The sequence below is a fragment of the Ptiloglossa arizonensis genome, chromosome 4 (genome assembly GCF_051014685.1).
Source record: "Ptiloglossa arizonensis isolate GNS036 chromosome 4, iyPtiAriz1_principal, whole genome shotgun sequence".
Taxonomy (NCBI): domain Eukaryota; kingdom Metazoa; phylum Arthropoda; class Insecta; order Hymenoptera; family Colletidae; genus Ptiloglossa; species Ptiloglossa arizonensis.
Genome location: NC_135051.1, coordinates 12901674 through 12926592, shown reverse-complemented (window position 1 = coordinate 12926592; position 24919 = coordinate 12901674). Strand labels below are relative to the sequence as shown.

General features: G+C 34.3%; 1 protein-coding gene across 1 annotated transcript in view; it reads right to left on the bottom strand.

The window, feature by feature from the left end:
- Positions 1-9591: 9591 nt before the first annotated feature.
- LOC143145349 (neural cell adhesion molecule 2) overlaps positions 9592-24919 on the bottom strand; it is a 261041-nt gene continuing 245713 nt past the window's right edge. The window contains exons 10-12 of the mRNA XM_076308653.1: positions 16127-16375; positions 13810-14090; positions 9592-11040 (exon numbers count right to left, since the gene is read on the bottom strand). Coding sequence (XP_076164768.1) covers positions 10897-11040; positions 13810-14090; positions 16127-16375 — 674 coding nt within the window. The 3' untranslated portion in view covers positions 9592-10896. The remainder of the gene's footprint in view (positions 11041-13809; positions 14091-16126; positions 16376-24919) is intronic.

Below are 24919 nucleotides of genomic sequence, written 5' to 3'. Positions count from 1 at the left end.
TTTAAAAAATTTTAAGAACAAATCTGTATAAAGAAATACGGAGAACCTTATAAATAATAGTTCTTTAGTTTTATTTTTGAAGAATTTCAAAGAAATTATTTTCGAACTTTTACAAAGTACAGTACAAAATAACGTCATTCGTGAATGAAAAAGGGTATTACAAATATCGATTGCTTGTTACAATAATAAATAACTGTTCAACGTAATATATAACTTGTATAATTTTTGTTTTGATGAGAATTATTTCCTTTATAATGCTGTTAATCTTTCATTGGTGATCGCTATGTTGGTTTACAGTCCCTATTTACAATTATGACCGTTAGTTTGCATTGTACCTTTTAGCCTTTTATCTGATGTCAGCGTGCTATGTCTCATTATTCATGCGTTATCAATGCTCTCTATCTTTCCGTCGTTCACGATTTTGTTAAAAGCTGAATAAAGGGGAGAATGCAAATGTACGTGTAATCTAAATAAAACTGGAGGTGAAATTATGCGTTTAATTCGTAACATCTAAACTTATCGAGTGCCTGATGTTATTCAAATTCTAATTAAATCAACTCTTTAATTAAAAATTACGTTAATTTCCTGTACAAGGGGCTGACTGAACAAAATTATTTAAAAATATATCGAAGGTTATCTCCTTTGTATGTTATTGCGTGTAATTTTTTGTTCTTTACTACGATTTCAAATTTATACTTCTTGCATAGTGTAATCAAAGTTTAAGTGACGTAATCTAACACAACCCTTTGAAAGAAATCTTATCGTCAATGACACATCTGATTTTATCGCTTTCAATTTGTTCAGTAAATTATGAAATACTTGTGATAGCCGTAAGTTTACCGCGAAGTTCCCTATACCTAATCGGTAATTGAATCAGTTTGTCAGTCGATCTTATTTTAGTTCAGTACTCCAAAGACGCTTCGTTTAATTCCCTTGTGCGATAGCACTAAATCTATTCCAATACGTATTGCTGATATTAGCTTAAAAGACAAATATAAGACAATAGACAGCGTCGAAGCAAATTAGTTATTATAATAAATTAATACATTGACAGTTGTTAGAGTTGATTAAAAACTGTAGTTTTAATTAGACTGATTCGTACACATTATTTATGATTATTAAGAAAGAAATACAATAAGAGTACAAACACGATTGTTTTCAAGTTATCTTGCAATACATGTTATACTAGTGTTTGGAAATGAACAAGCTAAAGAAGAAAAAGTAAATTTATTATATGATATTTTAGGAAATGTATTCTTTGTGATTTATTGAAAATCAATTTTTACTTGTACTGTGATGAGGCTTTGATTTAATTTTTACGATAATAAATATTAAAAATCATGTATTGACCAACATTTTTGGCAACACTGAACGAAAATAAAGGATCCACAAAAATAAGTAAGAACGTTCAAAAAATTAATTTACTATGTAGTAACTCAAATGTTTCAACTTCGCTTTAATAAAACACTACCATATCCACTTTGTAAAGTTGCAATATATGACACTGTTTCTTGTTTAAAATAATTTAGTAGTACTAGCAATGTTGAAAATGCTTTTGCACATTAAATGATTATTTTTAGTCGAATTCATATTTCACTTACAATAATATTTATTACTAACACTGAAAGAAATTTTCATTACTACTCTCATTATATTATTTTCTTTCTATTACTATTTCGTACAAAACATTTATAATTTCTGTAGCTAAGTTAACAGCAACTGCAATAAAAGTCTAAGCGTGTAATTAGAAATATAGACAGCGTTTAAACAAAGAATACAAGTTAGGCTGAACTCGATACTTATACACCACGATATAGTTCATATCGATCTCGACGAGCTGTGCTGAAAATAATACATGTTTCTGTGTAGATTTAATGGGCGGTTTAGGTACATAAGTGCAGTAATTTAGCCTACGATTCCATGACCATACCACGAGCTCGTTAATTATTTGAGAACGATACCGCCCATGGATATCGAATACTTTACAACGTTTTATGCATTTGCATACCAACGATTCCAGGCAAACTATCGAGGACGTCTCCGGAGATACTTTTTACGTTTGAAATAATACAGTGATGCCTATGAAATCATACGGTATCGTTCGACTATTCGTCAGCAATGCGAAATTGTTCGCAAGACCGGTCCCTATGGAAATTTGCTCGAATATTAAAGCAACTACGTTCTCGCGGAACAAGTGATTTATTATGTATTTTAAAATGCAAAAGTAAAATTTCACAGATTTATTAAAGAGTTTCATTATAGAGAACATTTTATCTACACGCGCAGCTTTCTGATTTATTGAAAATAATTAATAATTCTTAGATATTCGTATCTTCGTAAATTAAAAATTACTTTTTTTGGACTTGTTAGTTTCCATTCGAAGTCATTTTCATTTTTTGTAAAATATTCCTTTTCTGAGATTATCTTCACACTGTGACTACATGATTTGTAAGAATCTTTAAATCTGTTTAATTATTTAATTAATTCCTTTATACTCTTAGCTACCTTTCTACATCAGGTATATTTCATGTTAAATCTGGTTCTATTTGTCGAAATGTAGGTACGTTGCTGAGATTCGGCTCGATTGAATCAAATGTTTCTTGTTCAACGTAATAATTGACAGGTGTTACGCACCTAATTAATCTTGTGTGATTGATGAGTAAGGAGATACAAAATTGCACGAAATGTACAATAAGACAGTTCAGCAAGTACAACTTGTAAAGGAAATAATGAAGATAGATGACTATCGAGCAAGTGAATTAGAAGTCTCGAAGTTCTCTCAGTTAGATATCTAAATAGTGAAACACTGATTTGATGAATTGTATTGATTTCAAACATTTTTCTTAAAACGTAGTGTATCAAAGAATTTTTATGTTTTTCAACTCTTATATCATAGGCTTAAATTAAATTCTTCATATGATCAAAATTCTTCAAATTCTTCATTATTGATAAAATCACCATTTTATCACGGTACATCTATCTACACGAGCAAAAGAATGTAAGATTTAATTTACAGAGAGAATAAAAGCCTAAAAGAGAGAGAAAAAAATAGATAAAGTACAAAGGGAAAATATTAAGGTTAGGATCAAAGAAGAGAACCCATATATCATTTATAAAGAAGGATCATTAAAAAGAAAGCACTTAAATATCTCCGTTATGTATCGTTCCATGCTTCTAAACTAAATGAATTGGGCATTGAATATAGTATTCATCCGAACCAGCCTTACCAAACCGGATTATTCTCTACTTAAACACTTGTATCATTTTTTGATGGAAAACCCCTTAATACCAGCAGTGTCGTAACAAGACAGGCATCGTAAAAGGATTTCCATGCAGTATCGATGCACTTGGAGCGCGTTGACAAACATATAGAGTGTGAGGTGGAATTTATGGTACAGCTGAAAAGAAAGTGGTTCTTCGTGTAAAAATAAATGAAATATATTGAAACAGATCTTTCCATGTACGGTCTTGTTTTTGATAAAATCGATTTTGAAAATTTGATGGGTACACTCGCCCTATTCCCCAATTCCTCTCCGAGTTTGATAACACTATACAGGGTTTCATAGTAACCGAAAGTAAAGGATACGATTTTTAAGTGAGTTACCTTAAACTTTAAAAGTGACTTCGAAATATGTCAGCTCCTGATACTACCTACAAAACTATTGAATCCACAAGGAAATTTTTTAAGCAAAAATGTAATATTTGTTATTCAGTAATTGAAATAACACTATTGCATTGACGCGTTTCGTAATGTTTTAAATAGAATCGAATGCGACAATTCGTAAATATTTAGAAATAGAATCAAAATATAACATTTCCGTAAAATCAATTGACTTACCGTGACAAGACACTACACTTAAAATATTAACTTCAGTTGCTTCATGCAACAGTATATTCATTTAAAACGACACTTTCAATGAAGAGAATTATAACGTAAATAAAATTGTCAGTACAAGTACATGAAACAGTAACTGTTCGATGAAGTCAAAACATATTAATATAAATTTACCGATGTTTTTATGCTGTACAAGGATATTGAAAAAAAATATTCAATATCGTTAAAAAACTATCGTTGATTTTCACTTATCGTAAAAAAATGATTTTAGCGAAAGAATAATATTACTGTTATATATGACCCTTCGAGTAATGTAATTTCGCTTTGAAGACTTTTCTTCATAGAACCGTAAATAATGGAATTATTTAAGTTTTCCCATTTAAATGATATGCCCTGTATATTAAATAAACGTATTTTAAAAATAATGATATCAGGGAGTATTTTACAAAAATGTTATGTCTTCATTCTATTTTTAAAAATTCACGAATTGTCGCAGTCCTTGAATCTAATTAAGTTTCCACGATCTGGTCAAAGGAATGATGCTATTTTAATTACTGACCGACTCTCCGGTTACTTTCCCACAAACCAATTTGGTCAAAGTGGCCACAATCAGCGAGATTTGGTAAATTGTGAGTACGCCTCAACGACCGGACATCGACAGTGACTAGAGCAGGTCAAGTAGATAGCGCTAAAATCATTTCGCAAAATTACTTCTTGGACATTCCCGCAGAAATGTAATACAATATACAATATCTCAAGCTGCGAATACTTCGTTTCATTTCTATTTTTCACATTTACTTACTAATGAAAGATTTTACAATATTCGTTACTTTGAAATTTCGAACTATTCATTCGTGAATTGTTTGAAAAATATATCGTCACTATTAACAATCCAATTTCTGGGAAACAGAAAAACCGACACATTACGTATTCATAATTATTTTCATATCATATACTGGGTAGCAACATTTTAGAAACTCAAACGTCAAAATTCCTCGTCGTACAAAAATTGGAAATAAAAAATGAAAAATTTTTTGGAATTGGACGTCTTCTTATATATAATAGTATCCAATGACTGCACACGACAAGCTACTGCTACAAAGGTATTGTTTTGTTTGCAAAAGCAAAATGTTACATTTAGGTCATGTACAGTCGGTTCAAATACAGTTATATTGAAAACGTGAGGCTTCCTATTGATAAGACGAGATTGGTGACGCAAATTCGACTAATCGAGAATCTGAAGGAGTTTTATACCTTTCGTACATCTATATTATTACTGGATCAGTTCATGGTTCCGAATCTTTTGATCCTTACAATAAATGTAAAAAAGAAATATTCGGTATAGATGATTCGATTCTGCGACATTCAGTATATTAACCGCGTTCTGTATCATTTGCCGCACAACAATTTTAATAAAATAGACCGATACTTACCGTATTCATATATCGTTAGTTACATTATACGCAATTTTCATTACTTATATTTTTATAAGTATTGTGCTTCTATACTTAACTATTTACACGTATCAACACTGGTAGCTTATTAGTAACAAGTCTCTGAACAGAGCCAGAAGGAAACACACTCCTCTCGGTAAATCTTTCTCAAATTGAGAAGCTAAACAACAGAAAAAGGACCTTTAGCAGTGATAGAAGAGTAGTTTTCAATCAAAAGGTGTCATGAAAGAAAATATTTCTTGCAGATAATGTGGATAACTTAGAAGTTTAATAATTCTAGCAATACAATTTCAAGGTAAAGGCTTCCAAAAAGTTCAAAATCCTCTCTGGCTTAAAACATCCACACTTTTTGATAATTGAAAGCAAATCTATTTAGCCTTATAAGAACAATGCAGAGTTCTAAGGTAGATGACACAACTGAGGAAGGAGCTATGATTGTTGATTCCAAGCTAGGCCAGTAAGCCACAAAGAAAGAGAAATTATAAATTGCATTCACATTGTCTTGCTTCAACTTTGTATCTCAAAATTGAACATTTGCACTTATTTTCACTTCTTTTAAACGCTCCTTGTGTCCTAAAAGATTCAAACAATTCTATAAGATCGAAATAGTAAAGGACACAAAGATTATCCATTTGATAAGCAAGTTAAGCGTAACCAGTCAACGTGTCGAGCGTAGAGGACGTCGAGCACTGTCAGGAATTAGAGATAATCCAAAATTGTGGCCAGCAATTATGCATCGGCATAGACTCCTGCCGATATGGTACCACGGTCATCAGAGTTTGCGTCTTCATTCACTATAAAATCATCAGATTAGAATGCTTGAATGTATCGTAATTACATAGCACGCTTGCAAACAGAATGGGTGACAGTACGAGGCGCGGGGAAAGGTACGGGAACGCTAGATGTAGAGTAGGTCGTCTTAACAGCCCCAGAGACACGGCTGGCACATAGAATAATAGGGTATGCTGGCGTCCCGGGTTAGTTCCTGTTAGCAGGACCGAAGGTGCACAATGTATGCAAACACCGTAGTACCGCGGGATTCCCTGGAAATGCTCGAATTACTGTAGCTCCTCTAATAAAGCGTGCCCTCTCTTCCCTGTCAAGTTGGTTTTGCGAGTTCCTTCAAAACTAATGGAGACACGATGATCTGTTTTTCATGAAACGCTCGAGCGAGACTTGGACGGAGCAACGCGCGTGAAAAGAAGTTACCAATCGAAATTTGTATCGAAATTTGTTCATTCCTATGGGATCACCGGAGGTTGGTAGAAAATGGAATTTTTCACGTAAAATTATACTTACCTGTACAGTTGAGAGGTGAGTTGGATTAAGATCTTAGTAGATGCGATGACTCGTAGCTGTTAAGGGTTTTAATACATTCTTTTATTCAAAGATGTAGGATTCAATAAAGAAATCTTAAACATATGTCTAGGTAGTACCAGTATACTAATACACTTAATAACCCATTAATGTTCACGTTTGTATTTGACACGGGTACGTCTGACCTGTAGATTTAAGTATAATACTGATTACAGTATCTTCTCGTTAAAAGTCAGCATTTTTACCTGTATACAAATTTGGGAAACCTAAAACACATCACTGCTTATATTTCATCAGGCCGAATGAACTCTTGACTATCACAACCAACAGTTCCAAGCGAAAACGATAAAATAAGAAATTATTCGTTTTACATATAATAGAAATGGTCCGAACGAAATTGTATTTGGATTTATTTTTATCGAAAGAATTTCTTAATTTATTAATGATGCACAAAGATTTAATGAAAAATATAAAAATTATCGTTTCCGAATCGCAAAGGCAGCCGATTTCTAGAATAATATTGCCTATTGTATTAGTCAAAAATTTGCAAATTGATACAAATTTGTAGCTTTTATCGAGAGATTACTATAATTTGATATGGTCATTGCCACTATTTTTACCATTGAAAAGTGCAATTTGTGTTATGTTATTGTATCTTGAAAATTATGCTTTATATTATTTTCAATTCACAGTATTTTCAACAAAAAATTTTAATTCGTTTCTAAAAATATTTCTAATGGATCGATATCATCTTTAAAGGAACAACACGTAGTTCATTGTTATTACTATTGTCATTATTCTTGATTTTTCAAAAATAGAGGCAAGTGCACAAGGCTAGAACTATAACACTTTGAAAGCCCCGTAAATAATAATTTTAATGAGACATTAATTAACATACTTAAGGTACATTTTATAATTCGCAGTTATCAGCACTTCAAGATAACTAACAGCTTCTTTTTCAAACGAAAATCAATTTTTTCCTGTAACAAAAGATGCAGATACTATTGAAATAAAGTCATTACAATTTTGCTTATTTTGTTTCGTAAGTAGTGAAATAACACGTTGACATATTTACAAAAGGCTTCTGATTTCTTAGTAAAGTACAAAATGTCAAAATAGTGTCAAGTGAACATAATATAAAAAAATATACTAGTCGTGTTTTTATACTTTGATTTTTTTAAAGAGACATTAAAGGTTATATTATTTAGCATGATTTAGCATGGTGATATTTGTATTAGTATCATTTACAACTTCTGTTAACGAGAAGAAACTGAATTTCGTTTAAAATGTTAAAGATGAATTTAAAATCTTGAAAATTCAAACCGATAAAAAAATTTGTAACGGAGCATTAATTTCTCCTTCCTGAAATAGGTAGCATTTATAGAAACCCAGTTGTTAAAACATTGATTGTGTCACCAAATATTTACAGTTACGGTAAATATACACAATGTATGTGAATTTCAACATTTTTCTAAACCCGTAAAAATAATAACTTATATTTACTTTCTGCCTGGTTTTTTCCCTTCATATCGTGAAAAATACTTTCCTCTACCACTGAAAATGTAAAAAATTTGTTAGATAACCAATAAACTTTGATTTCGTTAAAAAAAATTGGATTATTATTTATCCGTGAAATGAAAAAACATCAGAACGTTTGGAGTTTAATTTAGAAGTTGTTACGTTACGAGTAAATTCGGAGTATTCCACAATTTATATTAACCGCTTAATATACGTCACCAAAAATAAAATTCTTGCTTAGTAAACCGCGCAATAAATAACACAAATGACAAATTAAATTTATATTCAAAATTCATTATAACATAAATACACAAAGAATTTCGGATTGACGTTCTAACGTCCAACAATTACTGCAATGGATAAACGGTAATAAGGAAAAGGAAGTAATTGTTGTTCACAATTAAAATAAAAGAACACAGAGTACAGACAAAATAAATTTTCATTGCGGTTAAAATGATCCCAAACAAAAACATAATATTATATTATAGAGTAATTAGACTAATTATTAGAATAATATTAGATTGGTGAATAAATTCTTCCTAATGTTTAGAAAGGTGGCTAAATTTCTTTCATCCTGGAAAAATATGTCTCTTTTCCTAATGTTTAAAATATCATTTTAAAATTTCTGTTTCGCTTTTCAGATTAAAATAAGATGCATTCTTAGGAAATTACAACTATCGAATTTAATACGTAACGTTCATCAATAGACGACAAATCTTACACTACAAGGAAAACATTGCAAAAGCTGATCGCTTTACATTGAATATTCATCCCAGATAGCCTTACCAAATTCTTCACTTAAACAGTTGTATTATTTTTTGACGGAAAAACCTTTAATACCAGCAGTATCGTAACAAGACTAGGGTCATAAAAGGATTTCCATGCAGTATAGATGCACTTGTAGCACGTTGACAAAAATATACAGTGTGAGGTGATACTCATAGTACAACCGATAAGAGAGTGGTTACTCGTGCAAAAATAAATGAAACATGTCTAAACAAATCTTTTCGTGTAAAATCTAGTTTTTGAAAAGATTAATTTTTAAAAATTTACGAATACGTTCGTCCGCCTGCCCCCCTCCCCATTGCTCTCCAATTTTGATGAAAATATGCAAGGTAATGAAAAATGAAAGATACGATTTTCAGGTACGATACTGTAACTTTTAAGAATGAAATTACTCCCAAATATATCATTTCCTAATACTACCTTCAAAACTATTGAATATAGAAGGAAATATTTAAACAAATTGTGAATGACATTTGATGGAAAGTAACATTGTACGTAGATCGGTGAAAAGGAATGAATACGACAGTCATGAAATCATTTGTGTACGATCATCCACGTTATGCAAGTAAGAGCGTCAGTCTTATCATCTAAAGGAGATTCCTATTATACTCGTTGTATATATTTAATTATCAATATAGATAGAATATGCGTAGAAAATAATAATACTCGTTGTTAATTGTAAATTCGTAATAAAAATAGTTCGCTGTGTCGTCATTTTAAAAGTGTTGAGAAAAAAGGTGGTAAAAGGTTGTATCGATGCATACAATGTGTTATTTCTTGTTAGAAACTATACAAAATTTGTTAACTCGATATCCAAAGTCAGAAAGAATTTATTCACTAACCTAACAGATTACACTCGAACAAAATATTAGTCGTATCGCTTACACTATACGCCGTTTGAAATTGAAACCCTTGAAATGGTTGGTGAAACGGTTTCTGTCGCGGTGTGTTTGGCGCTCGAATAAAATTTTCATGGGACTTTCACCGTCGTGGATGCACGCGGTGCATTAAGATTTGCTTCACGTTCGAAATGGAGAACGCGAAACTCGATGGTCAATGCGATCGCGTGGCGAATTCGGCTCACGTGCGACCGAAATTTCGGCTCCTCGTTTCGTACGTTTTTCTCGTCTCTTAATAGAGAGGATCGGGGGAAAGGTTCCTGGACTGGACGACAAGTAGGCAAGACTCGTTTCTGTAAAACAGATGAAACGTAATTCTCTTTATTTCGTATGCCATCGAGTATTTATTTTACGTGACCGAGAACAATCCTCCCTCCTCCTTAACGTGACTTTTAGCGAATGAAATTCGGACATTGGTTGACTATCCACTAGGGCCAGGCTTTCTCGCCTATTTACAATAGATCTTTGTACAAAAACTAATCTCATATAAACAGTAAAACACACGGTTTCGTGCCGGGTGTCCGTGAACGGAAACGAAGACTCGATATCCGACTCCGTGTGTTCGTTAATTCGGCGACGTTGCTTCGTCAAATTGCTAGCTATTTGCACTATTCTTATCGAACCTTTCTCGTTTCTCGTTCACTCGCGAACGTGGGCAAACTCTATTATAAAAATCTCCAGGTAGAAAAAGAACGAACAATCGAACGGAATCCTATCGCGACCCGACAAACTCTGTTAGCCCCGTCGAATCTCTAATCGTCGACGTTTCATTAACTTGCCGACTGACGTGCGACACCCGTGTGCCCGTCCTCGTCTTTTTCGCGACGAGGGCCGGCTCGATATCTCGATACAGGTCCACGTTTCCATTATGTCGACATGAAATTGTTCGTCAGCTTTGTACAGCGAAATGTTCATAGTATTTCACGAAGTCGCTTGGCAATTCTCACGTCGACCGTAGGAAGACGCCACGTGCGATTCTCGTTCGCGAGAATTCGGCTTCGAACATTGTCGACGGTTCCATCGGTTCACAGTTAGCGACTGACACGAACGCCCCGTTCGAGTTTGGCGGCTGAGACTCCCACCGAACTTATATACAACTCTCTTGTATTCGATTTGAGCGCGTTACCACTTCCGGTTGATGGAACTTGCCCTGCGCGGAGACCGACGAGGACACCGGCCTCTGCGGCATCGACGACAGCCCTTTGCTCGACCTCTGGAGACTATAGTAGACCTGGAAACAGTTCGACACGTGCTTCGTTTTCGCTCGAAATGTTTAACTTATGCGGAGATCTTCGATGGAACGCGATTCGATGGGAAATGAGGCGAGGACTTGGGAAAAAGGGGAAACGATGTACATTCTGGCACAGATACGTTAATCTATTCTAAAAAATGAGAAACATTCGATACAATTCCGAGATTTATACACACGTAGGTTACCACGGTGCTGTCTCTAACAATAAGTCGTTGGTCATTTCTCTTTCTATTTTTATTTCTATTCACCTTTACCGTATTCATAAATAATTCATGTGGTTGTAACGATCATTTAACCTCGTATTTTGCTCATGATTTTTATTGTTTTTCTTTTTCTTGAATTTCTTAAATTTAACGATCTCTAATTTTATATTTTTCCTATACCAAACTTCTTTTTTTTTACAGGCTTCCATTTTTTTCTTACTTCTGTCTTACACAATTCAAAATGTTTCCTATGAATAATTTTTGGGGAATGTTTCTAATTAGTGTAAACAAACATTAACGTAAGCGACTGTGTCTCTTATTATCGTCATGTTCAACTTAATATTTTAGGTAATTCGTGGATATTTTGTTGTATTATTTCTCATTTTCAAATGTTTTCTTCTGTTTTTGTTATTTATACTTATATAATCTTACTTAGATTTCCGTATTTTAAACATTTAATTAAATTATTGCCATTATGTGAATTGCTACGAATATTTTTATATTTAATTATTTGTGACATTTTGTTAAAAGAGTAAAATGAATTGTTTCTACATTTATATTCTTCATTTTAGAATGTTTTCTGGTCCCTTAATTATGTTTAAGTATTCATTTAAAATTTACATTGCATTTATTTAATAGAAGCAATTTATAGTTCATTAACTCTTTCGTGCAAGTTTTCAATCAAAAGATTACCGATTATGCTACATTTGTACAGTCAAACTGCAATTATTTAAATATTCATACCGATGGCATTATTCTATATGGCCAATTTCTGCAATAATGCTTACAATCGACGCGACTAAACGGTTATCATGGAAAATGAATTCTGGGACATTGTTTTGTAACCATTTCTGATTTATTTTTCTTTTATAAGGTGTGGCGAGGTTTCGTAGAAGAACTCACGTTTGAAGAAGTTAGAAGACTTCTTCTTCAAGGGTTTCACCGATCTTTCCAATAGATTATTTTGATAAATTTTGACACCGGTTTCAACGCCTCTCTCGCAAAAATAAACGCGTATCACACCTTAATGCGACACTCCACGCAAAGAGAACACTGGCTCTCTACTAAACCAGATTCAAAACCACTTAAGAACGATTACAAAGTATATATATAAAATGCAACCTCCAAAACTTCTCATAGAATTTTGGATACATCAAACGTTCTAACGAAAGCTGCTTCTGAAATCGCACAGTGTTTGAAAACGCCATTTTAGACGCATAAAAATCAAATTTTGTACTATTAAATACCTTAATTTGAAACAATATCAGGAACTTAAAATTTCGAAATCGTAATCATCAATGAAAAGAACATTTTGTTTAAGAAATTTACCACATGTATCAACCAAAACTACTCCTTGATCTTATAATTTTTCCTATCGTAAAAAACAAGCATATTCGACGTGATCGCGAAAAACGGAAAACCCTGTAGGTATGCGTAAAGCAATAACAGAAAATTCCAATTTATGGCACGATTGCGGGGAATACGTTGAAAAAACGAAAAAAATACATAAAAATGCAAATGCTCCGATGCTTGTGAAAATTGCAAATTCAGAGTGAAATTAATAATGGAACAATCAAGGTGCAACCGCGATGGTAAAAATAATCGAATACCACGGGTTTGCGTAATTCTGGGAAAACAAAAACATTGGAACGAAAACATCGAAAGCGAATATCGGACCGGTTAATGAAAGATTGGCTGGGTGGATGGATAGAGGAAGGGGAAGCAATTCGGTATTAAAATTATTCAGACACTTAATGGAACGCGACCAACGTCGAAGGGAAACGGAAGTCGAGTTCGAGACGGGAGTTACGCGCATCGGGACTGGCCCTCTCGAATTATCGAGAAAACTTCGACGTAATTAAACTCGCGGAAGCGCAGATAACCCAAGGCTTCGCTAAACCGGAAAAGTTAAAGTGGAAGACTGCCGCATATTAAAGCGACCGATCCCTGTTCTTGGCTCGTATCCCGTTCCCGTCGTCTTCGAAACTTCGAATATTTAAAACAACCTTGGTGTAGTGACGAGAAGTCGATGAGAGTGAAGTCGCGTCAACGATACGGTCGATTGTATTACTTCCCCCGGTGAAGTAGAGAATTCGATTTTTCTACCGAATATCGTAACAAGATTTCTCGATCGTTTATTCGTTAACTCGTAACTATCGTCATCTGTGCTCTCCAACAACCCTCCGTTTTGCGTAGCGAAGGAAAGCATTAATTGCGTCTCATTAATCAAATTGCTTCGACTAAATTACTGTTGGATGTTACGGTAAAAGTGCTCGATTAAATTTACCGATGGTAATAAGTTTACCGGGTTAATTATCGGAACGGTTTACGGATCATCGGAATGATCTCTACGTCTAGAATATCGGATATTTGTGACGTTTTTGTTACATTTATGGAGAAGAAACATTTGAAATGTTCCGAGTCAATTTTGGTTCATCGCAACTTTTATACAGTTTTTCGTGTAGAATTCGTCCTTTCGGATTGTATGTTGTGTTTCAATACGGTTAAGAATGATCCGTGTGTTAAAAAGGATTGTGCGACTTACGTTTTGGTTATTACGCTGATTGTAAGCGTCCATCGCCATTTGCTTGAAGTCTGCCATAGTGGGCGGGTGATTGTAAGTGTTCGACTGGGAAAGGTGATTCTGGACGTAGTTCATGGTTGGCGTTGGTAGGCAGTCGCTCAAGATCGGTTCCGGGGGTAGATCCAAACCGTGCTGCACAATCGGCCTCTTCTCTGGCGAGATCGCGTCGTCCATAACACGGTCCTTCTTTCTTCGCTGTGGAGGCGTCTTATATATCGGTGTGTACGTTAAGGGTCTTCTCTCTGCGAACATATTCGACGAAGCCATGCAAAGTTCCATGTCCACTAAACAGATTAGTCGATTAAACATAGGCGAGAGCGATTTTTTTTCACGCGAACAATAGGTCAGAGATTTATAAAACGTACGATTTACACAATATTTTGCTGGGAATAGGCTCAGTATTAACAACTTGGCGATATTTTGGATTCTTTTCCAGAGAAAACTGTTACACATGATCATATAAAATTCTATTCTAGGATTCCCAATGAAGTGTTTCTTGAATCCAAATATACTAATACTATAATTATCAAAAAATTTTTAAATACAATATCATTATATTTTGATATTCTTCGTTGTTACGTAAAAAAAAATAATCCATAAGGAAATCTAGATATATGTATATATACACAATAGCGCCAATTTTTTTTATTTTTCGTTCTTACTCTTGTGTAACGATTGCTCGGTATCTCGTAGAACTATTTCAGAGTAAAAAGAGCATGGAACCTGTATAGAACTGTTTCAAAACCGATATAGAACCGACATAAGACCGCATAAGGGTCGTTTCCACTTATAACGGTGAAAGTATCATTTTGGTTCTTTATAACTGTTTGGATAAAAATTTTCATACAACGGTTATTTCGAAAACCTTTCCGATTTCTGCTTCAAGCGGATACTGTGTTCGACCTCGTTCATATCATCCCGAAATAAAAACATAGATGTTTCACAAATAGATATCGATCAATGATAAGTAAATAAAGGTATCGCGTTTCTGCTATATTAATATGCAGGTCTCACCCGATATTACTTTTTCAAATAAAAGTGGAATGGTTTCGACGGGGCTATATTCTGATGGTATTGAATTTATTATAATTACAGGCACAAAGAAGCTGTGAAGTTTTATTTTACAAAAAGTTGATATTTTATGAGTTTGCGATGAAACTAAAGAAAGTGCAGTAAATAGAACTCTTGTACTTAGAGTAGCGTAAATGTGATATCAAGTGAGACACCGTATATAATTAAACGTATCCATGGAACATGAAAAAACCTTACAAAATTTATTACTAGACAATGTGAAAATACCTTTGTCAAATGAAGAATGTTAATATATTCATTATTAATATTCGCCAGAGTTTCTGTGTATAAAAATATACTTATGACGCCACGATATCGGTTCTTTTATTAAATATATCTTGACTGTCGATATTCCAAACTTGAATGTTTGAAGAAACCAAATATTTGAAAGTAAAAATGTTTCATAGATCTTGTGTTTTTGAAAGGTGTAAATCTTCTCAAGAAAATTCAAAGTAGAAACTTCGCACTGCTTCTACTACGTTTGAAAATTAATATTACAATATTCAATAACAATATTCAATATTACAATATTGCAATACTCAATAACAATTTGTTGATTGAAAGCTAAATCGATAGTTTCAACCAATCGCTAGTTAGATCGTACAGTACAGATTCATTTGATGTACGTATAAATTTTATTGGTTAAATTATCTATTTTCTACTGTTGAATGCAACGTCGAAAATTACATAGAAGTATATGTCATTTTCACAAATTTATTTTAAAATCTACCACAGTTCCTTGCGAATATTCTCTCTGAACGTATAAAGTAAGATATTTAAGTAACTGTGACGTTACGTAGCGAGAATAAAATTGTATTTTTATCATTTTATATAAGAATAACATTGCAGCATTACAATCTTATTTTTACAACACAACGTTCTTTGACGTACATATAATTTCACGTTTGCACTATACGCAATTACTTTGTAAATACCCAACATCGTACCTTTGAATCGAAACTTTACATCCACCTTTGACTTTCCGTTCAGTAACAAATAAAGTCATACGTAACAAAAAAAAGAGAGAGGTTGGAGCATCGCATGCAGCATTCGAGCATCTTTTCATCGCGATAAAACGATGAAAGTTCGCTAGTGGACAATCGAATATGTGCACGTGTGAATGTGTGTTCGCTATTGCGGACGCCTTGTGTGCACGTAGGCCATAATTTGGCGCACGTTTCGAACAATCGGAAACTCGTACACTCACCATACTCGTTGGGTATGATGTCCGGATCGATGTCATCGACCGCCTGCTTGGTCTGAGGGTGCACCGGGGTAGTTGCACCTGCATTAGGTGGCTCGCACACGATGGGAGCGTGCTTTGGACTTCCGGGCCGGCCGTTCGAGTGCTTCCGGTAGAGCGCCGTCAGGATCCCAGCTACGGCCAGGGCCAAAACGGTCGCTGTTGCTGCCAGGCCCAACAGCAACGGGCTCACCATCGATTCGTCCGTGGTACCTGTCACGGCAGCGATGCAAAATGCTCGATCAACCGGAACTTCTATCGAACTAACCTATCTGCTCCCCCTTTCTCTGTTTTGTCCCTAGTTCCCCGATTATTGCGGCAAGTATATTTTTACCCCAATACCCTCGCTCGGTCGTTCGCGCCATGGGCGTTGGTGTTTGGATTTTGTTGGCCCGCGATGCTAAATTTATCGTTCACTCGTTGGTATTGTTTCCAATTTTTTTCCTACCCGCGATTGGATACGGTTGCATTTGCGTTTGCTGCATTGTGCTTTCGGAACATTGCGGAGCGAATTAGTCGAGCGAAACAACGATTGCAGAAATTACTTTATCGCTGGTACAGTTACACAGGGTATTCCATTTAACTCGACCATCTTAAATATTGCATTTGTCTTCGATTGTACGAAATATAAATAGAGAAAAATACGCATTTGGAAAAAGCAAATATTACAATGAATATTACAAAGTTATGTTTTTCAAGTTTTTATCGATGCGATGTAATGGTCGAGATAAATTATGGAGCATCTGTTACAACTAACCTCTCGATCATAATTATTTAATTATCCATATTTATTCTCGTACATTTTTGGATTTTTCATACTGAAAGTTACACAAAGGTGTTATCGCAAATCATTGGACTATTACACTACGATGACAAAAATGTGTAGTTCCTTTAAAAGAATATCAATTTCCTGGAAATCTCATACAAGATATACAATCTTCGGTAAAATCGTTTATTAAATATTCATAAAACGTGTGTAATGTTTACAAATTATATCGATATTCATGGAAGAGTTTCGTATCGCGACGAAGATCAAAATAATCGACATCGAGTGCAAAAAGTGATCAATTTGTCATAAACCGGGATCGTCCTTCTATTTAATATATACAGGTACGATAGTGCTACTGACAAGTTAGATAAGACTAATGAGATACGTATCGATTGGCTGTAGATATCACTAAGATGGCGTTAGCGCCTCTAGAATATCTCTCAGCAGCATTTTTCTCGGATGCATACGAGTTACGATCGACCAATCTTTTCAATTCGAACGTTACCGTTCGTACCATCACGGATAGGCATAAGGCGTCAAACACACCACGACGTCCGATTGGTAGAATGCTCGAAGCCCTTCGTTATCGATTTTTGGAATCTATCTCCCACGCGATGGAAAATTCTTTTATACCCGAGCACGAACGTTTTTTCTACCGTATAGTTTTCCCTCATTGTCTCATTGATCTTGTGTCAGGCGAAAGCATGGGTGTTGAATAGGTCAGCTTAATAAGCAGGACGATAATTAACGAAGGTATGTCAATTACGGCCCTATTACGGTTCGGTCGATGTATATAATTAGTTGAACGTTCTTGCATCGGCTCGTCTCGGTGTGCATCGTGCCGGGATCTCGTCCAGGACGCGCTTTGACTGCCTGAGCACGTGGAAGCGTGCGTGCAGACGCGTGAAAGCGTATGCACGCGCCGCTGCAGGGGGTGAATCGTAAATCAGCCGTTAGGAGCTGCAGTCGCTTTGGGCTTTAATCGGGGTAAAGCTAGTCGCGCCGATGTTACGCGTTGTAAATTTCGTTCAGCGCATAAGCGTTGTAAATTATTAACGCTGGGCCGGCCCGTGGCTCGTTTTAAAACGCTTCCGCGCTCCCGCCAAACCGATTTTTGACGGGGACCCACCCCATTCAACGTCACCAGTGGTGATACACGTTGCTAATTGGCGATTGCACGAACACGTTTGTTTGACAAGTATTAATAAGGTTGTTTGGCTACGATCTACTGCCTCATTTGTCAGCTGTTGTACCGATTGTTAGGTAAATATTAATCGAGAGTTTTTGCGACATATCGGTGAACGCTTGTGCCACGTTTTAGAAATAATTCAGTTGCCGATTTGCTAATGTGTGGAAATAATTTCTGACGAGTTTAGGAGTTGTTGAATCGTGTCGAAAAATTTTTTGAAACGTAACGCTAACCAAGTGGGAATAATGTTGCGCAGAGAAAACAATTGAATTTTGTTGAATACTGGCTCGCAATTAATGTTCGCAGTCGTTCTAACATCTCTTTATTGTTTTCTTTCGCCAATTAGCAACGTTCTTCTCTTATTATTGTATAGGAGAATTAATTTATTAATCTCCGTTGTTCCGTCTTTAAATGCGAAAGCTGTTCGGAATGAAGCTACCCCTCGGAGTACAGAACGTAGAGTTCAGTGGCTGGGTCAAGAGAGACCCATACCAGAAAATACAAACTTATCTACTTCTTCTCGTAAATACTATTATTATATGGGAAATGAAAAACAGAGTGGTAAATTTCGAAAATACACGTAAATAACTTTCTTTAAATTTAAAGTAAATTTCTGCGTTTTCTTTGTAGAATAATATTTACAAATATTATTGTTACAATTATCGTATCTCATGCTTTTCCAGTGATCGTCTTGATGCCTAATATAAACATAAACAGTTACTATCGATCGCTAATTTGACTGGGTCTAAATTGAACCAGCCACTAAACTGGAAGGATTAAATTAATAAAAATTCTACCTCTTTTTTCAGGCACGAATAGCAACCATATTATTTCAATTTCAACATTTCTTTTAGTTTACTCAACGCTCTCAGAACATTCTATTTATAAAAATTGACTCGTGAGACCATTGGTGTTAGGCAGATCAAACTTTTGTTGAAAATGAAAACCAATAAATAGGAAATATTCTCTCCACTTTCCTATTGTCTCCATTATATTAAAATTGAAATGACAATAGAAAATTCGTTACTGTTTGGAAAATAAATATTTTTCTGGAATACAATATTAAAACTAGCACAGTGAAAATATCCATCATTCATCATTTTGGCATAATAAAATGTCTTGATCAATTATGTTTACGGTGAATAAAGAATGATTTTATTTAGAAGAAGATATGTTCAGGAAATAAGTAATAGCTGCAAAATGATTCAACTGCCAAATGAAAGACGTCAAAATTAGAAAGGAAAAATTACTGGAGCACTGCATTTTATAAACGTTCTATCTTTACTACTGCAGTTGATTAACCGCAGGTAATTGCAGAACCATGTTCTTTTCATTTTTATGGAAATTTCGCATTTATTCCGCTTTTTTGTTCGTCAAGCACGCTTGGAACCTGCCATAAAATAAAATCGATAAATTCGCGGAAGATCCGAACGAAACAACACAAATGAAAAGCGCTATTAATAAATCATAAATGTTTTGGAGCTACTATGCAAACACAATGGAAAATTACATGAAAAGACATTTAACCTCAATTTTCAGTTAACGTGAAATTCAAAGCCAGAGAAATAAAATCCATTTTTACTTTATTTCAACGGGAGAAAACCGAACACGAGTTATTCTAAACTTATTGTTACGTTTTACATTACTTATATCCAAGACTTTAAAGTGTATACTAATTAAAAGTGCAAGAATTACAACATTGAAAATGCAGCCTAAATACAGTCGTTAGCGAATGTATCCAAATATTGAAACAGTACAAACTATTTAATTAAATTAAATTTTTGAAAGCTACTATTAAATCTCTAAGAAAACGTTGTGATTAAAATTATATTAGAAGATTTGAAGAAATTTAAATCATCTTTCATCAAACCTCAAAGTTTATCAATTATGAAATATTTTCCATAAATAACGCTTTTAAATTGTTGTGAAAATTGTAAAATGTAAATTTCATCATAGTTTTTTAAATCCCGTAGAAACAGAATCAGTGATAATCTGGGGCTCTCCGTGGATTATAATTCATTTTAAGTATACTAACATTTTAGAAATTTTAATTTATCTTCGATAAAGCGGTAAAGGTACTTATAAATAAACAATGTTTGAAAACATGTATGTTTAAAAATTTGGGTCAATTTCGGTGCATAAATAAACTGTTTATTAGAATGATACTGTAAAGTACAGAGATAAAAATAAATACAAAGAGATGGAGAGTAAAAGAGATCCTCTTTTCGAGGAAATAAAATTACTCGATTCTAAAAATCGATTTGTTAATTTATTTAAATTTCCTTCGGCACCGATTCCTCTCGACCTCTTCTAATTTAACTGCAATTTAATTTACATATTTCGTTACGATTTTTTATTGCACGTGTTCAAACACTATCAGGAATTATCCACATGCCTTACAAATTTTCCTTCGGTTCGCATACTTCGTGTGGTCAGTATCAAAGTGTAAATGTGATCGATTTGAAACGCAAGCATGCATGTAACCCGTTTGCTGGCTGCGATGCAACTTGCTTAATTGAGAGTGGAAATGCAACTGTTTGGCTTGATGTTCAGATTGCAACTTGCTTGATTGAGAGAAGAAACAACTGTTTGGTTTGATGTAACAATGATTCAATGTAACAATTGTCCGTAGCAATTGCCTGATTGAGAGTCGACACGCGACTACTTGGTTCAACATTGAGACTGCAATTGATTTGGTCGGAAGGAAAAAGACAACCGTTGACTTTAGCCTTAAAAATGTAACTTGCTCGGTCGAGTATATTATTCTTTCAAACAACGGAAACTATCTGTAGCCAGTTCGAAAAAGTATAAACTGCTATCGTTATTTTTCAAAATTGAAAACCAGGTGCTCGTCACTGTCGTGAATACTCGTTATTGTAATAAAAATAGGTGACGATTCGGAGGAGCAAATAAAAGATAAACAATTTTTTCGGCCACTCGTTGAATAAAAATTGAATTTCAACGTATAAAATGAAATTATAATTTGCTGCGAACAAATATGAATTTGCCGAATAATTTCGATCGAACGAACATCGCCGATAAATCGCTATATTTCGTTTTTATTCATCAACTATTAAAATACGATTATTCACGTCATGGCAAACACCAGTTCAATTCAGCATTTCGTATTCCGGCTGCGATGTTTCAGCCGTTCGTTTAATCCACCACTTTTATTTCCGATGTTTACGCGAAGCCAAAGAATAACTTAAGCAAATTCGCTACTGAGCATTTGACTAATGTCTCGCGATACCGAATAGATGCATCCGAGTGGAAGTTTAAATTTCAAGTGCGGAATACTGTATATGTCCGTGGCAGCTCGCCCGTTCCCCCGTACATTTCCGGTTTAATGACCATTCAAAAAACGAAGCCGTGGAAAGGAAGGATTTCCTTTCTTTTTCATAGAAACGACACTCAATGCACACTCGAGAAACAGTTGAAACGGACGTTTTCCATTAGAACGGCATTACAATTCTGGAAAAAGTAATTAGCAACGAGATTGGATAAATGTGCAAACGAAGTGGCAAAATGGAGAAGGGGGCGGTGGTGCACAAGCGACCGAAACAATTTTGCCGCGTATCGTACGAATTGTTTCCCCGACCCTTTGCCCGCGAATTAAATTTCACGCATTTCGTACACAATCAATGGCAATTCGAACGTTTTATATCCTTAACAAGCCGGCCAGAGAAGACGCGGAATTATTATTAACGGAAGTTTCACGACGGGAACCAACCAGGATCCCATTACACCGAATATTCAACGGCAACACACCATGGAGTTAAATTAAATAACGCTGAAATAGAAGCAGAGAAACGTTCTCTTTCCCCGTTCCATATTGCATTTACTTATTCTCTGTAACTCTATTTAATTTGGCGTGCCTGGCGTCGCGTAATTTAATTCCATAATAAGGAATATAAACGTTCGTACAAATATTATTAAACTCGCTGAAAAATCATGTTTTCATTTGCATCTTGATACAACACTGCGACCCCAGAGAATAATTATAAATACTAATTAATACGTACAAAAGTAGCTTTGGATCAATTATGGGAACTTTAAACTTAATGTAAATGCAATTAAGCACAGTCTTTGGATCAAAGTACGAGACATCTATTGATACGTTATATTTAATCTTTTACCAGACTTTGAACTGAATTTGAGCAAAATTGTTAATATTTTTCTGTCGAAAATGCACTTAAGGAAAATTTGTATCACGTACACTCTGCGTTGCGAATTTGATAGAGAAATTGCGAATTTAATATTGTTCTACGCAAATTGTTGTATCGATCTAATTTGTAGCATCGTACATTCCGATGTTGAGCAACTTCGACATACTAATCATTCATTAACTTTTATTCGCTGATGCGTTTCTCTCTACTGCCCTTATTAATTCCCTTGGAAGCTCTCAAATAATCTTGAACATTTTCATACAATAGCAAATTGGAAAGACTGGTCTTGGATGGAATTCAAATTCAAACAATGGAAATTTTGTTGGATTCAGTACGATTTTACAGACATAATCTATTATTCATTATAAAATACTTTCAAAAAATAGAAAAAACGAAAATTTTAAATTCTATAAAATGAAGTAACTTCTCAAAGAATCACCCAATTAAACTTTACTCAAGGTCTTGAAAGTTGTGTCATTACAACAAAACTTTTCCTTTTCGGCAAATCATGCGTGTTTCCAGCATCTATTCCATTCTGAATAGCAATTGAGGCATCGTAAACTCGTGATACGGTACTTGCGCAAAACTACACGGAGAATTGAACATTGTATGAGGCGTGGAACGTTTCGGTCATTGAATCGCTATAGTAGAGTCAAAATCAACTATTCACTGAAGATCGCCATAAAGTTATTTTCATCATATTGTTTAGCTACGCGATCCATTCAACTCTCACCTCATCGTGTACATTTACAAATACAGAGCTTTCTACTTCTCACGTAAAGCGGTGAGTGGACACGACCTAAAAGTAGAAGAATATGCAAATGGAGAAGTGAAAAATGTGATCTTCAGCGATCAGTAAACTTTCATACAGTTTAGTCATAGTAGATCGAATTTGCAGAAATAAAAAGCAGTTATTCTATTTGTTATCGCGTCATGAAGAATCGGTTGGTGCAATTACGATAAATTTTGCGATGCATCTGTACGATGGTGCAACTAGAAGTATAAGTTTAAAATAATTTCTAAACTTCTTGCTGAGAAATAGAAAAGTTTCAAAATTAAATTTCGAAACATTTTTATTCTGAATAAATTTTTGGTAGAATTGATAATAGCGAAATGTACTTTTGTTCAAATGTTTACCACCACATTGGAAAATTCTTAATGGAAGATTTGTTTATAACTTTTAAGCTTTTTTATTGCATACGCAATCTTGGTGGAATTGAGTATATAGAAATATCAATCTGACGATTATACAAATCACATGTTAGATAAATAAAAATAAGATAGTAGAAAATTGTAAAGTTGAGAATAAAATGTTCAAGAAAATGAGAGCGGTAGAAAAACTTCAGATCTTTATTTTTAAAATCATCATTTTGAAAATTTAGTTAAAATTTCCTTCATACCATTTTGTTCGTTTAATTTATGCGGTTGGAATGGAGTCATTTTATTTATAAAATGCAGGTAACTACTGTCATGGAAATTTTAATTAATTTCAGATGCCTATTAAATATGTCTCTACAAAGGGTTCGGCATTAAAAAAAAATTTAATTAACACGTATGAGGAGAATACTAAATTTAATTCGAGGTCGTATGGCATCTCTACATTAATGAAATTTGCATACCATATTTAGATGTATATTGTGCTCTAAAAGTAATAAATTTTCATTGTAACGGAATTTAAATAATATCATTGTACGTGTTAATGATCAACTGTGTTCTATTAATGTTTTATTGACTATGCCAGTAAATGAAGATAGGCAGCTGTTAGCTGCCGACAAGCCAACTAATAAACTGTTTGGAATTTGCTCTCGAGATTTCAAAGAGATATAACGTTTTATTTCTTGATCACAAACTTATATATCTAATAACGTCACACTGTGACCGAAGTAACGCGTCTAGTGCAGTTATAATATTATGTAATGATGCTACAGCATTTATAAGCAGTTGTCATGACAAGTTTAACAACGGCTAGAGAGAATCACGTCTTTACAATATTGATATTTTGATGTTTACATTACTATTCTTCTAAAGGTAATAAATCCTGATTTTACAATAGAACTTTGGTAACCTAAAAATTCCCATTCTTTCAACTTTCCAAGTTTTATAGACCTCGACAGAAATATCAGACATTTTTTATTGCCAACAATTCGATTCTTCGTGATAAAAACACTCATTAAAAGTAATGTGATATTTGCACAGTTGCACTTTGAACAAAGCATTATCAAGTAAATTTTTATTAAGTACACATATTTTCATCGAACAACATAAAATTCAAGAAATAATTTTCACATCAGGTTCAAGTGATGAAATCATCCTCACCACGGTGTGTACAAGTTTGGCCCAGTTGCGAGATAAAAGATGCTACCTACCCCGCTTTCATGCGAACTGATGGGTCCATTGTCATAGATTTCAAAACGAGAAGTGCTCTACAACGTTAAATTGACTTGCCGATCACAAGTGACGTTATTTTCTATTATTAATAAAAAAAACAACAATCAATACCTGTACTTCTAATTTTATTAGGCTGTACTCTGAAGAAAAAGAAAACTATTTATAACTCAGCTACTTTGATCCAAAGCGTCCTTAGCCTTTAATCGAATCGTCACGAACCGGTAATTCATCTGTTCCGAGTTGTC